This window comes from Lathamus discolor, chromosome 6 (genome assembly GCF_037157495.1).
Source record: "Lathamus discolor isolate bLatDis1 chromosome 6, bLatDis1.hap1, whole genome shotgun sequence".
Taxonomy (NCBI): domain Eukaryota; kingdom Metazoa; phylum Chordata; class Aves; order Psittaciformes; family Psittacidae; genus Lathamus; species Lathamus discolor.
In genome coordinates, this window is record NC_088889.1 from 15,180,146 (window position 1) to 15,196,522 (window position 16,377).

General features: G+C 43.4%; 1 protein-coding gene across 8 annotated transcripts in view; it reads right to left on the bottom strand.

Annotated features, from left to right (window-relative positions):
• DDHD1 (DDHD domain containing 1) overlaps positions 1–16,377 on the bottom strand; it is a 73,124-nt gene that overhangs the window by 8,995 nt on the left and 47,752 nt on the right. For all 8 annotated transcript variants that reach the window (XM_065685248.1, XM_065685252.1, XM_065685251.1 and 5 more), the window contains 2 exons: positions 8,172–8,434; positions 5,889–5,964 (listed from right to left, as the gene is read on the bottom strand). In XM_065685248.1, the coding sequence (XP_065541320.1) occupies positions 5,889–5,964; positions 8,172–8,434 (339 nt within the window). The remainder of the gene's footprint in view (positions 1–5,888; positions 5,965–8,171; positions 8,435–16,377) is intronic.

Genomic DNA, 16,377 nt, shown 5'->3' on the forward strand with positions numbered 1-16,377 from the left:
AATTCTACCATTACCAGACCTTCAATGCAACTTTTCCCATAGTAGTGCCCAGTTTACAGAGCACTGCAGCTGAGCGACTCCTAATGCACTGCTACTTATCCAGCAAGAAAAATTGATGTGTTCTTGCTAAGTGCACGCGAAGGAAGCTTGGATTCCCATGTGCCTTCCCTATATGTCAGCACATGGAGTGAGGGTGTAGAAATAATGGTCCGTTTCATCTATCAGATTCCAGCACTGCACAAAACATTACTCCTCCTCTGACTTGGCACCAGTACCCCTCCTCTTCCTTCCAAAAGAATGCACAAGTCCCAGCTCAATGGAAAAGAAACAAAATCTAGGTCTTCAGCAAAGCTATCCAATGTCATATGCACAAAGCACTTCTCTGTCATCTGCACTGTCACCCTAGCCCAGTGCAGAGCTGCTTTCCTTTCTTATAACTGAGCTTTACACAGACCCTTACATTTTTGCAGCTGGAACAAAAACCTGTCTCATCTTCAAATACAATAGAAACAGATATTCACAGTGCAGTTCTTTAAACTGAATAAGTAATCTTTAACCCTGTCCATCAGATATGCTAGTATTGAGGATCTGAAGTACACAATGAGGGGGTTTCTGCTTCAGAAAGAAATCAGAAAGTGACTGCCAGCTTTCACTTGCTAGCAGATGCACAAAAGAAGTTTTCAGAAATTCACCTTAGGGAAGTACAGACTAGGCAAAAATCTCAAAAAGGAAGTGGTTTCAGTGGTTACATAGCACATGGCTTTGTTCCATCGTTTCTATTGATGAACAAAAGATTAACGGTGTCCACAGACAGATGCTTTCTGCTAGGAGGCTGCTGTTGTTCTACATATGCTATTATGTATTTTCTTACATGTGCAAGCTTTTCAACATGGTCTTCCAGCTCTGGAAATGCTTACAAAGTACCAACTGATGGGTACCTTAACGGGTGGCACCAGACCAATACCAAAGCAGTTAACACTAAGAATCCAAAGTAAGTCTTCCAAAAATAAAGTCCTTTAAATGACAGAATCACAGAATGGTTTGGGTTGGAAAGAACCTTAAGAACATCTAGTTCCAACCCCCCTGGCCTTGGGCAGGGACACCTCCCACTAGATCATGTTGCCCAAGGCCCTGTCCAACCTGGCCCTGAAGACTGCCGGGGATGGAGCAATGGGAATTGCAGCCATTAGATGACTTTCAGCACTGCTGCAAAATGGCTGAAGAGAAGACTGCCATGTGCATCTGGGGAAGAACAACCCCATGTACCAGTACAGGTTGGGGGTTGACCTGCTGGAAAGTAGTGAAGGGGAAAGGGACCTGGGGGTCCTGGTGGATAGGAGGATGACCATGAGCCAGCAATGTGCTCTTGTGGCCAAGAAGGCAAATGGCATCTTAGGGTGCATTAGAAAGGGAGTGGTTAGTAGGTCAAGAGAGGTTCTCCTCCCCCTCTACTCAGCCTTGGTGAGGCCGCATCTGGAATATTGCGTCCAGTTCTGGGCCCCTCTGTTCAAGAAGGACAGGGAATTGCTTGAAGGAGTCCAGCGCAGAGCCACAAAGATGATTAAGGGAGTGGAACATCTCCCTTATGAGGAGAGGCTGAGGGAGCTGGGTCTCTTTAGCTTGCAAAAGAGGAGACTGAGGGGTGACCTCATCAATGTTTACAAATATGTGAAGGGTAGGTGTCAGGATGATGGAGCTAGGCTTTTTTCAGTGATATCCAGTGATAGGACAAGGGGCAATGGGTGTAAACTGGAACATAGGAAGTTCCACGTTAACATCAGGAAGAACTTCTTTACTGTAAGAGTGACAGAGCACTGGAACAGGCTGCCCAGGGGGGTTGTGGAGTCTCCTACACTGGAGATATTCAAGGCCCGCCTGGACAAGTTCCTGTGTGATGTACTGTAGGTTACCCTGCTCTTGCAGGGGGGTTGGACTAGATGATCTTTTGAGGTCCCTTCCAACCCTTGGGATTCTGTGATTCTGTGATTCTGTGCTGGAAGCTACTGGGAATAGAGGACTAAAATAACTCTAGAAAACATTTAGTAATTTTGGTGTTTCTCCTATAAGCAGGAGTGGGGCAGTTCACTTATATTCCTCTAAATGTTTAACAACAGAGAAGATGTGTTGAAGAACATGACCTTTCAGGATAGCACTTTTCTGCTGGTTATGATTCATAAACAGCAGGCTTAATGAATGTATTTGTATTTTAAGCAGCAGCTGAGCCAAACAGTCATCCATTCAACTTAAGACTGCAGTATGTTCAGAATTAATAACACAAAAACAAACCTGAATGAGCCAACAGGAGTGAGGCAGCAAAGCTCTTTTGTGCATAGGTAAGCATGTGGGACAAATGAACGTGTTTAGTGGTGATGTTAAAACAGAAGATGTAGAAATGCTGTGTTGCCTTCCAACACGGAGGATCCCAAACATCCTCCCAGAGTGCAGAAATACAGACCTCTGCAGCAGCCTCTACCTGTTCCTGCACCCAGGAACCTTCTGCAGCCTTAGCAGACAAAGGGAACAGAGACTTATGCCAGTATTACATGGGGAATTTAACTGGGTGGCTGCGTGTTGAACTACAGTGGCACATTTCCGCATTCAATTTAAAGGCTTCCTCCTCCCAGATAAGGCTGCATGTCAGCATCCCATTAAGCTCTCATAATTCTTGTACATGTGGTAAATCACTAGGATCTTGTAAATAATTTGTGATAGTTATCAACATTGACATCACTGTCAGATGATGCTGCATAGAAACCACAAGGTCATGCACAACCTGGAGCTTCTCCCAGAAATGTTTCTGTAACCCTGGGTGAATAAGAAGTGCTAAGGAATCTTCAGGCACTTTGGGTCAGCATATTGACAAGTATGATTTTCTATCCTAGCACTAGGCAGCAACTGAGGTACCTCCTGCCCTTCTTTTCTCTACTGTGGTGGAAAAATCACCCTACAACCCACAGACCGACACCCAGCCTGACCTGAGCAGTGATCTGGGCCTTCTGGGTAACTCCCCCCAGTTTCTATACTGGGCATGACGTGCTGTGGTATGGAATAACCCTGTGGCTACTTTGGGCCAGGTGTCCTGTCTCTGCTTCTTCCCAGCTTCCCGTGCCCCTCCTCACTGGCAGAGCATGAAACTGAAAAGTCCTTGATCGGAGTAAACGTTACTTAGCAACAACTAAAACATTGATGTGTTACCAGCATTGTTCTCAGACTACAGTCAAAACCACAGCACTGCACCAGCTACTAAGAAGGAGAAAAATAACTGCTACAGCTGAACCCAGGACAGTCATCCAGGAAAACTTAATTTGTTTCAGTCCATAAAAGAGGCAACATAGTGACAGCAGCTAGCCTTCTTCATTACAGATGTACATACCTGTTTCATTGAGTAATACCACCTAAGGAGATCAGTGACCAAAGACTCCAGTCTCCTGCATTGCACAGACCAAAGTAAATCTGAGGATCAAGCATTTGTGGTGAATAGCAACTCATGATCAAACCAGAGGCTCTGTTCTGCCATGAAGAGCGAAGGTGCTGGTAGTGCACAAAGCAGTTACGCTCTTTCAACAAGTTAGTCACACTCAGTAAGCTGGACTGGCTTCCTGATGAGCAGTCATCTTTCAGTCATCCTGTTGAAATCCTCCCTTGGCAGAAGCACTTTACCATTGTGCTCATGGAACACCTCTCTCTTTTTGGAGAGTGCTCTTATGGTGCTGCCTCAGGCGTGATACACTCCCTAGTGTAAAGCTTCACAGAAACAGAACATCTTCCTTGCAGTAAGGGTAAGAAAAAGGATGTACTACAATGGAAATTACCTAGCAGTAATTCAGATACATTTCTTCCCCCTTTCTTTTCCCCTCCTTTCCTGCTCCTTCTAAAAAGGATCTGTTAAAAAAAAAAGTAAAATCTCAGTTTAAACACAACTGAGTGAAAAAGAATCATCCACAGAGCTGGAGGAGTATCAGCCTGACTCCAGCTTCCTTGATGGTAGAAATAATAGTACAATACATGCTTTTAAAGCAGCGATGAAAAGGAAAAGGCTATGACAAATTGAATTATGGTTAGTTTTCTTTTTTTTTTATGGCTCAAGATTGACCTTGGCTTCTAGAAGTCCTTCTGAACTCAGAAGGAAATAAAAGTGGCAAGTTAAGAAAGAATTGTTCTCATCTATCATGTCACATTTTAATGGCTTAATATTTCAGCATATAGTCAAGCAACTAGAAAGTGTTGCACATAGAAGCACAGAATCATAGAATAGTTAGGGTTGGAAAGGACCTTAAGATTATCTAGTTTCAACCCCCCTGCCATGGGCAGGGACACCTCACACTAAACCATCCCACCCAAGGCTTCCTCCAACCTGGCCTTGAACACTGCCAGGGATGGAGCATTCACAACCTCCCTGGGCAACCCATTCCAGTGCCTCACCAACCTTACAGTAAAAAACTTCCTCCTTATATCCAATCTAAACTTCCAGTGTTTAAGTTTTAACCCGTTACCCCTTGTCCTGTCACTACAGTCCCTGATAAAAGAGTCCCTCCCCAGCATCCTTGTAGACCCACTTCAGATACTGGAAGGCTGCTATGAGGTCTCCACGCAGCCTTCTCTTCTCCAGGCTAAACAGCCCCAACTTCCTCAGCCTGTCTTCATACGGGAGGTGCTCCAGTCCCCTGATCATCCTCGTGGCCCTCCTCTGGACTTGTTCCAACAGTTCCATGACCTTTTCATGTTGAGGACACCAGAACTGCACACAATACTCCAAGTGAGGTCTCATGAGAGCAGAGTAGAGGGGCAGGATCATCTCCTTCAACCTGCTGGTCACACTCCTTTTGATGCAGCCCAGAAAGCCAACTGTATCCAGAGTGCACACTGCAGCCAGCTCATGTTCAGTTTCTCATCGACCAACACCCCCAAGTACTTCTCCGCAGGGCTGCTCTGAATCTCTTCTTTGCCCAATCTGTAGCCGTGCCTGGGATTGCTCCGACCCAGGTGTAGGACCTTGCACTTGTCATGGTTGAACTTCATGAGGTTGGCATCAGCCCACCTCACAAGCGTGTCAAGGTCCCTTCTGGATGGCATCCCTTCCCTCCAGTGTATCAACCAGACCACACAGCTTGGTGTCATTGGCAAACTTGCTGAGGGCACACTCAATCCCACTGTCCATGTCAGCGATGAAGATGTTAAACAAGACTGGTCCCAACACCGATCCCTGAGGGACACCACTTGTTACTGGTCTCCAGCTGGACACCGAGCTACTGACCACAACTCTTTGTGTGTGGCCATCCAGCCCGTTCTTTATCCACCGAGTGGTCCACCTATCAAATTGATGTCCCTCCAATTTAGAGACAAGCTAGAAAATGCCTTTCCCCAATGATGAGAAATTTTAGCAATTTGTGCAGCTGATTAGAAAGCAGGCTGTTTCATGAGGCTTAAAGTAACTTGTGCTGTCAGATCAGAATAACTTGGAAGGAAAATCCACTGCTGGAGGAAATTCAATCAGATTTGCTCAGAGATGCGACATGTCAGAAGGAGTCCCCAAGGAAAATGGGTTAGTCAACAAAGTAGAAGAGAAACTGTTCAAGGTATGTGATTAATGTAATTTGCCAAGTGGCTTTTACCTTCCCACACAGTTGTATGTGCATGCACAATACACTATCAATCTGTATTCAGGTTTATATATTTACATATAAACATGTATTTGTAATAAATAGTACTATATGAATACATATACATGTTTACACACACCTACACACACTTCAAACAATACATTAAAATTATTCTACCAACATTATGTCTAGGGACACAGAAAAAAAGAGTAAGTAGAATAACTCTTACTACAGGTATATTTTTACAGCAAGTAGAACATTCAGGGAAAAACTCTCAAACACACATACCTTAAATTTTAAGACAGGTGGTTCTGATATGGTGGATGCCTTTAACCCACGTAACCTCTCTCTTATCTCTTTCAACCTAGAAAACAGAGATCTTTCTGAGATCCAATAACAAATGTAGCTTTAACCTCTCTGATCCAAACAGGAATTCCTGTGGGGTCCAGCAGTTTTGTCTGCTGGGAAGAGAGAGTGATGGCGTCAGTATTTCTTGGAGGCAGTCCAATTGATTAAAATCCAATGTATGTGAAAGCTTGTTTCTCTGACCACAGGAGGAATCAATTAAGACCTGACCATTTCCTTGTTGACCACCCCAAGCATCTGCCCACCCTCCTTCCTAAGGAGCACGTGACTCACCTCCTGTTTCCTTGGGGGTTTTGCAGCTAAATCAATTCTTTTTTTTAACTTTTTTGCTTTTTCTATTTTTTTTCTTACCCCACAACAAAGCCCCAGGAAAGTCCATGGGCCAAGCATTATGGAGTTCTGTACTGTGGTGGAATATCTGGAGGGCAGTGTCCCACACCCTTTCAGCTATCATTAAAAAAGCTTGTTCACCTTTCTTCTGCTTTGCCTGAACTTAAAAAGGCAGCTACAATATAAAACACTCACAATGGACTGACAAAACTGTCCCCAGTCCCAGCACTGGAACATTATGCCCTCTTCAGAGCAGGAGAACACCACTTCCTCAAGTTCCACAAAAGCATTATGTAAACAATTAAGCTAAACTTAACCTCTGTGATCTGATTAGAAAGAAGCAGGTCTGGAGCTGAAACTTCCCAAAGACCTCCCAGTACTTTCAAAATCATTTGTATGCTTTAACGAACATGAATTGGTCTTAAAATAGAAGGCATGCAGAATTTGTGACTCTTGTGAACTGCTGCCGAAGGTTCACAATACATCTCACATGCTGTATGTTATTCTACAGTGTGGAATATTTATACATGCTATGACATGCTCTACTTAGGCATAAGTATATCCAGGAATCCACTATGTGTTTGCCAACCACACAACACTAGAAATTCAGAAGTTACAGAAACTAAATGGTATATCTTCTATCATTTCAGACTGAACTGCACTAAGATGGCTCGCAAAATGGAGACTGACTATATATACAGAAGTGCCAGTATCAAATAATACTTGTATTACTGCAGATGCAACCTGAAGCACTCCCCTAAGGATCTGGAGCATGCACGTGAAAATAGTAATTTTCCCCTGATCACATGCTAGTGAGATGCCTGAAGGGTCATCTTACCACTAGACAAGTTTATTAGGTTTCTTACTTCGCTTCTCTCAGGAATACTGCACTTTATCCAGCCTTGCAGCTGATGCAGATGTCCTGTACCAATCCCTAATTATCACATAGTGATTTCCAGCACAGCAGTAGATTTGATGCTATATTAATGCTTCCAAAATAACACCAATACTAAGATAGTTTTCAAGGAGGAATCATAAAGAACTGTGATCATGATTTATCCTCACCTCCTACTTAAAAGACTGAAGCTGAAGTCGCTATTATTATTAGATTCTCTATCTATGGGTGTCTCACTAGCACCACAATGTCCAGGTTAGGACAGGGAAGTCACCTGAACACTGTGAAGATACCATGATGATCTGCAAGGTCCCCTAACACTGAGAATCCCTACTAACACTTGCAAGGTGCTGAAACTGAGATCCTGTTTGTCATAGTGGACAGTGCTGCTTCATGCTCCAAACAGCACAAACATTCCTATATGGCAGCAGGAAGCAGCTAGTAAATGAACCGCAGAGAAGCAGCAACCCTGCAAGCTCAGTTACAGCAATTACAATACCTGTATCTAGCTGGTGGAGCCCAATTTCCAAGCTGAGGCTAGCAGAAAACTTCTCATTTTCTTCTAGAAACTTGGGAATTCACTGCTCAGGTTCAGCTCTGTATTACATCTTACTGCTTATCTGCAAGTTACTTTGTTGTGTTTCCCCTTAAATATCTGGAGGGCTAATGGCCTGGCTTGCACTTTTCTTCCAGGCTATGATCTGCTCCCAGTGCCTCTGGTCAGTGAGCAGTAGCTGGTTGCCTGGTTCTGATACAGCCCCGTGTGGCTTCAGAGCTCCTATAGTAGCAGCTCCTTGTGCCTGCTCGATCCTCTGTTTTAGCATTTATCGTTGCCATTCAGCACCGGCAGAACAACATCAGCCACAAAAGGTAACAAGCATGGTGTGTTCTTACAAACACTCAAAGGTATCTTGAGATCCCTTGAGACCACATCTGGGGGTGTGGTTTTCTCCTTTAACAATCAGAAGTGGATGCATTACCGGTTTTTAGTTACGTGAAGTTCTTCAAGTAAACGTTGCTCTTCATAGCTCATCCAGCTGTCTTGAAGTTCCTCTTCTTCCTTCTGCAGCAAGTGTTCATAAAACCTGACTGGGTTCCAGCCAGTCATGATGTCGTAGGTGATGACACAGCCCAGTGAGTGGGACACAATTGAGACTTTCCCTCCTTTCTCCTCAAACTCCGGATTTCGGGCACAGAAGAGTGTGTATAGCCGGTTCAGCTCTTGCTGCAACCCTTTCACTAGCTGTTTCAAGAAGAGAAAGAAAGAAAGTTTAATATCAATATTTTATTACTCCTGTTCATATATGTTCAGGATATATATTCATATATATTCAGGTCACTGTAGTACAGCAACCAGCTTCTTGAGCATGCATGTAGGATAAGGATCACAGTCAGTTCACTTAGGCTGGGGAGATGAGGAAAATCCTATGGTGAGTAGCAACAGCTTGGATGGCTGTCACTGACTCCTTTGGTTCAACTCTCCCCTACAGACTCATCAGCAAGCACCACACAGGACAATTAGTGACCTTAGAATTGCTACACTACACAGTCCAAAGCATTAAATTGAAATAAACCCTTAAACAAATTACATCTGCTCTTAAAGTACTTAACAGTATCCTCTGAGGTGAGCAATAGCGAGGTACTTGGTTTTCAGTAGCATTCAATTAGCACAACAGTGATTACTAACACAGGTGTATTTTCCTTCTTGCTTGTTTCTCCCTCAGTTTCCCTACCTTTTCAGAGCACTGAATGTTTCTCCTGTTTCAGAGATCCATCTCCTTTTTTAATCTAAGGAGGATGGAAGAAGCCTAAGTCACACATGATCTGAAATCAGCTCACATCTCTGCCACAAGCTTGGCACATAACCCTAGACAAGTCATACTAGCTCTTCTCCATTTATCAATGTGAGCAACAGAATTCCTACATCAGTGTAAGAGACTGGGAAGATAAATCCACTAAAATGAATACGTTCAGATACTACACTGACAGCCTAAATGGGCTCTGGGAAAATATCCTCAAATTGCTTTTAGATCTCTGTGAAGCATACTCAAGCTCATCAAGTCTCATTATTCTTCCTACTGTTTGGCTACAAGGAGATGCAGCTTTCTATCCTACTTTCCCTCCTACCATACTGCACCTATTGTAATTTCTCCCCAAAGAATTACAATGAAATTATGCTGCTGAAGATTAAAAAGCCTCATTTCAGGCAAAAGGAAAACAGAGGAGAAGAAAAGACAAAAATGAGACAAGTAGAGCCATAATTTAAACATTTTATATAAACAATGCTAAGAAAACAATTTTCTGGCTATAGGTTTCTAGGAGAGGTTTGGGGTGAAAAACAGGAATGCGACATGGTTCTCAAACATCATAGACTAATCCTATAGTACTACTACAACAAAACCATACTGGTCCTATGTTGATTGAGTCTCTGAGAAGCTTACCTGCTTCAAATCCTGCATCTAGGGTACATACGCATAAAAATATTCAGATTCATAAAAAGTATAATTTGGAGAGAAATGTTGGAAGCCATGAGATTTAGGAAACAGACAATATAAAAAAGGCTGCTTTGCTTGTGAAACTCTGCATAGTAACTGAGCAATGCTTCCAGGCTATGGCACAGAGGAGGCCAAACAAGAAATTGCAAATCGCTCCCTTGTTAGGAACAGGAAATGAAAGCTCTGGAACATGTAATTTGAACATGATTTTTCAAGACCCTGAATCATTACTGAATATAAATATGAATGGCACTAGGGCTGTCAGTGTTTGATACACATTTTACTGAGTGAGAATCCACACATCAAACCCTGTGCCTAAAGCACTGTGAAATGATTAACAAAGCCTTGCAACAGCTTAGTGAAACAAGTATCAGAATACCCACTTCCAAGTATTTTTGACTGTGATGCTGCCTATTCCTGCATTTAGCTCTATAGAGACTTTGGGCACTACTTTCACACATGAACAAACACACAGAGGTTATAGCAAGATTTGGAACTGAAAATAGAAATCAGGACTAGCTTTGGGTGGCTGGCATTTTCTCCATTTAAAAAGGTCTTGATTAAAACCTTGAACAAAATAGCAGGGATCTGTTGAAATCAAAGGGTTTTGGGATTCCTGAGAGGAGCTCGGTGAAATGAGCGAATGCTGATATCCAGCATGGAGCACGGGACCGCAGCCATACAGTGGGCACTCCAGATGGACTGGCTTCAGAGTTGGCAAGTGTAAAAAAAGCCAAGCAAACTACTGCTGGACTCATCACGGCCTCCAGCATCCATCAGTACATCAGGGAGATGAGTAATACTATCTGGTTTGAAGAAATCCTCTAGTAATATGTTCCAGTGCCCCAAATATTTTCTCTGGTGGGACAAGACACATAACTACTCACCTACTTCCCTCCGCTTCTTGTTGCATAAAAAATATCACTCCCAATGTCCTTCACAACTTGCTCAACAACCCTATTTCCCTGGAAAAGCAGATATCTTCCAGGAAGAATGATATATCAGTCTCCCCCACAGCCCATAGGCACAGTGCAGGTTATGTAATCTTCTGGCATCCTGGCATTTCATTACAAAGGTCTTGTTCTCTTGCAATCAGAGGGCATAGGACAGAATATTCTGGATAGCCCAACCCTATTTCTCAACTGTCCTGCTCCTTAGAAACATGCTGCTACTGAGACAGCAACTAAGAAACTGTGCATCAATTTTCAAATAGCCACAAATTTGGAAGCCTGCAAACCAAAGTCCAAGCATTTAATTCAACTAAATCATCTAATTCAGATTGGTTTTAAACTCTGAATCACTTGTTACCTAACTTAATTGTAGAGTAGAAGGTCTGCAGTAGTAAAGCCTCCAGATTTTCAAGCACCATGAATGGTCTGGTTTACTGCTATGAGAGAAAGAGATGCCCTTCATCTGCAGTGAGCACTTATGGATGTTTCTGTCTTGCCAACAGCTCCGTACCAGCACTAAGATTAGAAACTGAACACTTTGGTATATAGTAAGGGGGGGGAAATGGAAAAGAAAAGCATATTCATTTTAAGTCCCAGCTAAAAAATTCTTTGGTTAAGCAGCATACAACCACCTGCAGGTCCATGGGGTCTGTTATCATCCTTAGGAAGCACCCTCTGTTTCTACCAGAAAACAGGAAAGCAGGAATTATCCAGGAAAACAGAAAAGTGGAACAGTGGAATGCAGCATGACCAGACCCCTCTCACTCTCGCCATCTCCCCTCTTGCCTCCTCCTTCCAGGCTGTCACCTTATTTTGGGGACCAGTAGTGCTGAACATCCAGAGCCATGTCTCCAGCACTCACAGCTGTGCACAGTCTTTGGCAGCCCTCCAAGCAGGGCTTTCCACACAAAAGGGCTAGAGTTTCCTTGAGTTTCTTCCCAACCCATATTACCATCTCCTAAGGCTTCTCCCCCAGACTAAACAAGCTCAAATATCTCATGAAGGAATAAATGTGGCAGCAGGAGACCCAGGAGATTGTTTTTCACCTGCACAGCTGCTCCCACAAACCCTGCTTGCTGCTTTGACTGCTAACTTGCTGCCTGCTCCGCTCTGCTTCACTACCCTCAGCTCTTCCAGAAGGACCATGAAACCCAGCAGGCTTTTATATCTGTTACTGAACAGACCAAACCACCGCAGCAAAGGGAACACTTCCTATTTCTTCAAAAAACAGCCATATCAAATCCCTTTCTCCCGGCTGACCTTTCTACCACAGCGTTAGTTTACCATCAGCCGGAGGAAACAGCAATATTTCAAAGAAAGGTAAAATCTTTGCCCTAGAATAATCTCCCAGGGTTCTTCTGCTCTTTTCTAAAAAAGTCCCTTTCCCCTCTTCTGATTTTTCGGGAAAAATTCCCTAAGCACCTTTTGCAGACCAACTGTTTCAGTACAAAAGTTTTGTGGAGGATTAAAATGCTACAAGCCTTGCAGATGTAAGACTGCAAATACTCATAGATACCCAGAGAAAATGAAATACAAATAAAGCAGGACTTTACTGGAGCCTTTAATGCCACCACATTTCTGAGACTGATTTTATGGCATGTCATAAGCAGGCACACAATGCTCGAGCTAGGGAGAGCCCTTATGAACTATTACATTTTCAGACCTGCTCAAGCCACAGACACTCCAGGCAGGCTGTGATACAGACTGATGGAGCAGCATCCAAGAACTGAACATGCTCCTTGCATATTTCTATGCTGGTCCCAAAGGGTAAGGGAGAGACTTGATTTCCAGCAGCCAACAACCTCAGCAAAACTGGGGGAATGGATTAAAAATGCCACCAGACAACTCAGCAGATGCGTATGAAGCTGTTCCCCTGTGAAGCTCTTCTGGGATTGTGTTTCATTTCTGCTTCATGAAAAGGAGATTGATTACTACATTACTAGTTGCCTGAAGCTCTCTTTATCAGCTGAAGTTTTGCCAATAGATCTTCCATGCCGGAAATTCAAGACCACAGGATCAAGTTGCTCAGAAGGCGTTAGTTCATACTCTGACAAACTGAGGTTAAATGCTCAATGCCCTTCACAAACCAAATTAAAGGCAAAGTAAGGAACAGTCTTTCTGCACATTCATGGAAAGCCATCATGACAGCTGTGCAATTTGAGGGGAAGCCAAAAACCAGACTACTGACCAAGAAACAGGCTGTTGGACTTGATCACACTAAAAATCCTCTATGCTTTCCAGCTGAATGCCTGCTTGGCATATGGCTTCCAAGAAGGCAGAGAATAACAGCCCACCTATTCCACCCATTCAGGAATCCCGGTGGCAAGGGCATGTGTTTTATAAAGACAAGATGGGAGTCTGAATCTGATGAGACATGCCACTGGCATCTGAGGCAGAAGGAGCAGCGGCAAGGCTGATAATGAGAGCAGAAAGATCATGTCTCTAACTATCTCTTTGGTGGTGGGTAAGCCTGAACTGCTGGATTGTGACGGGGAGCAAGTAATTGTGTAAGCAGTGAAACATGAAGAGCTGCTGAAACCCTTTTGTGCAGAACATTAACAGCATTCTGTGCTGAGCTGGGAAAGCAAACCTTTAAATCCCTGGCACCAGCATACAAAACAGATGTTCATTCCTCCTCTGATGCAAAAGCAGCCTTGAAAGACAGAGTCATAAACAAGCATGCCTGTTTCTTGCAAAGCAGAAGGGAAGCTGCCTTTGTGCGTGGTGGACAGACAGACACCTCCTGGACCCACACCAAGGAGTTCCAGGCTGTTCTGGTTTCAGTTGTAACAGCTAATTTTCTTCCTAGTAGCTGGTGCAGTGCTGTGTTTTGGCTTCAATCTGAGAACAATGCTGACAACACACTGATGTTTCAGTTGTTGCCAAGTAGCCTGATCAAGGACTTCTCAGTCTCATGCTCTGACACTGAGGAGGGGCACAAGAAGCCAGGAGGGAGCAGAGACAGGACACCTGACCCAAACTAGCTAAAGGGGTATTCCATACCACAGCACGTCGTACCCAGTATATAAACTGGGGGGAGCTACCCAGAAGGGACAGATCACTGCTTGGGTTGGGGTGGGCATTGGTCAGTGGGTGGTGAGCAATTGTATTGTGCATCACTTGTGATTTCTTCTCTTGCCGTTTCCTACTATCACTGTTGTTGGTATTCTTTCTATTATCACTATATTTTACTTTATTTTAGTTATTAACCTGTTTGTATCTCAACCTGTGAGGTTTAAATTCTTTTGATTTTACTCCCCATCCTGCCCGGAAGTGGGGAAGAGGGAGTGAGCGAATGGTTGCATGGTGCTGAGTTACCAGCTGGATCTAAACCACAACACAGGCAGGAGGAAGAACTTCACCCCCCACTCGTTGTAGCAGGCAGATCATTGGGCTCGAAGGGGCTTTTCAGTGCATGCCAAAAGTACCAGGGGTAGAAGATGACATTTTCCCCTCAATATCCAGGAAATTATTTTTTTCAAGAAAAGAAGGAAACAAAGCCTCTGCTGGCACCTTAAGCACAGAAGTGATGCAGAGCTTGCACTACTTTTGCTCAAATCCTCAATGACCTGCTTGCTGCCAAAACTTGGATAGAGCACTGCCATCCCAACTTCTTTGATCTGTCAAAGCCAACAAAAACACTTACTCTCCTCTTGGGTTACGCTGGTTGTCCTCTTCTGAGCTCTGACTGCTCTCAGCTCTGATCACGCCCTTCCTGTAACTTTCAGAGGTCCTTTCTCCCTGCTGTACCCACAGAACCCTCACCTACTGGACAGCTTAAAGCCCAAGAGGGAATAAAATAACAGGCAGCTACATATGAAAAGGAAGTGGAGGAAACTTGACCTCTGCGATCCCTCCAGCTTGAATAGCGTGACTGTTTTGGTAGGCTTCATGGAAAAAGAATTTTAAGGAGATCTAAGGAACTCTCAGTTTTGCAAGCGGCTCCCTCCAAATGTCAAGAGAACTTCAGGAGAAAGCACAAACTCACTTGAAATTCAGCAAGCAGGCAATAAGAAGGTGTGTGAGCCAACTCGAGGTAGTAGAAGGTCCCTGAAACCAATGAAAGCGCTGCAGCTCAAGGATGGATTGTAAAGGACCATGAAAGCAAAGATAAGGAGTGTTTCCTTACGTGAACCAGGAGAACATGCTAGCACACAACGCAGAGATGGTAAGACTGTTGACCCTCCAGAATACAACAGTCATTGTATTCCCTGGTGGCATCACTGATGGATAAAAGAAGAGTGTCACAACAACAGACTGAGAGGCCAGAACTCGGCTGTATGAACAAACAAGGAATGGTTGCGTGTCTTAGTGACATTACAGAAAAGGAATTGCTAACAAGTCCTGAACTGAGAGTCTCTCTCAGTACTCCTTTTGCTGTTGAAAAGCTGAGTCTAACCCATTTTCAACCAAGTCACTGCATTCAAGACTAAGTTCAGGTTCAGAGAGAACAGTAACCCACCACTTTCTAACTGAAAATACATTCTAGGACAATCAAATAAATTAAACCAGTCCAGAAAGTGCTGCCAAGCAGCTCCTTGACTATGAGGCTCAACAGAACAAGCAAAACCAGTGTCAAAATAGTCTTCAGATAAAAATTTCCTGCCTTACATCCCTCTCATTTTCAAGCACACACAAAACAATTGCCTTTTATTGCTGAAGAGCAAAAAATTGTGTAAGAGCAGGACATTTCCACTGCAAAACCTCCTATCAAAGACGGATGATGAAAGCTCTAGGAAAAGTTAACGTTTGTCTGAATTTCAAGAGTATAGCCATTAATTCTCCTTTTTTAATATGAGTGTAGTAACAAACCATCAAGCCATTTCAAGTGAAGTCTGTCCAAGAGAGCAAGACTACGTTGGCTGCATCACACTGCATTCCCATGTCCTCCTACAGCCTGTAATATCACTCCAACACCAAGCCCACAGCCACCACATCCCAGACCCTGGCTTCTTCATTTCCTTTCCTCAACTGGTGAGAAACGTTCAATACCCACCACAATTTCCCTCTCTTTAGAAGTGGTGCTAAATCTGTAGTGATCTTGGGATGATGGATGTAAATAATATTTATCCTGTACTAAAGGCATTTCCTGCCAAGACGTATCAATAATTTACAGAATGACAATCAGCCTGCAAGTAAATACAGTGAAGATCAGTAAAATAAGTACTTGGATATAGCACTGGATATAATGACAGTGACAACAATAAATTTACTATGCATGGATTAGTCTTTCAAATCTGTTACAGCTATTAATAAATTAAAGAAATAGGAAGCTTCAGTGACAGAGATGTGAAACAAAGTCACCCACTGAAGACAATAAGAACCAAGATTAAGTTACCATAGACGGCACTAGCAAGGTCAGAATTAAAATGTGAAATGATTGTTTATGTAGAAACAGGCATGTGTGCATTAAAATACCAATTAATTGCTCTTCCTTATTATCTGTATAATGTTTAAAGAGGGATTCAGGACAGTCTGTGGACCACTGTGCAGATGAGGACCTGCACTGCACAATTCGCCTGCAGCCACACACAAACATGACAGCTGAATCTAGTAGCTGCAGACATCCTTGAGAGTGAACTTTGAGACCAGACTGATATGTTCATAGGGCTGCACTGAATTATTAATACCTGCCTGCTATCACATTACATGTCAGAAGTCAGAGGCACCTTTTGGATATTCTACCATGATGCAGAAGAAACAATGCTTGAAATCAGAGGTCATCCCCCATGCCTCTGTAA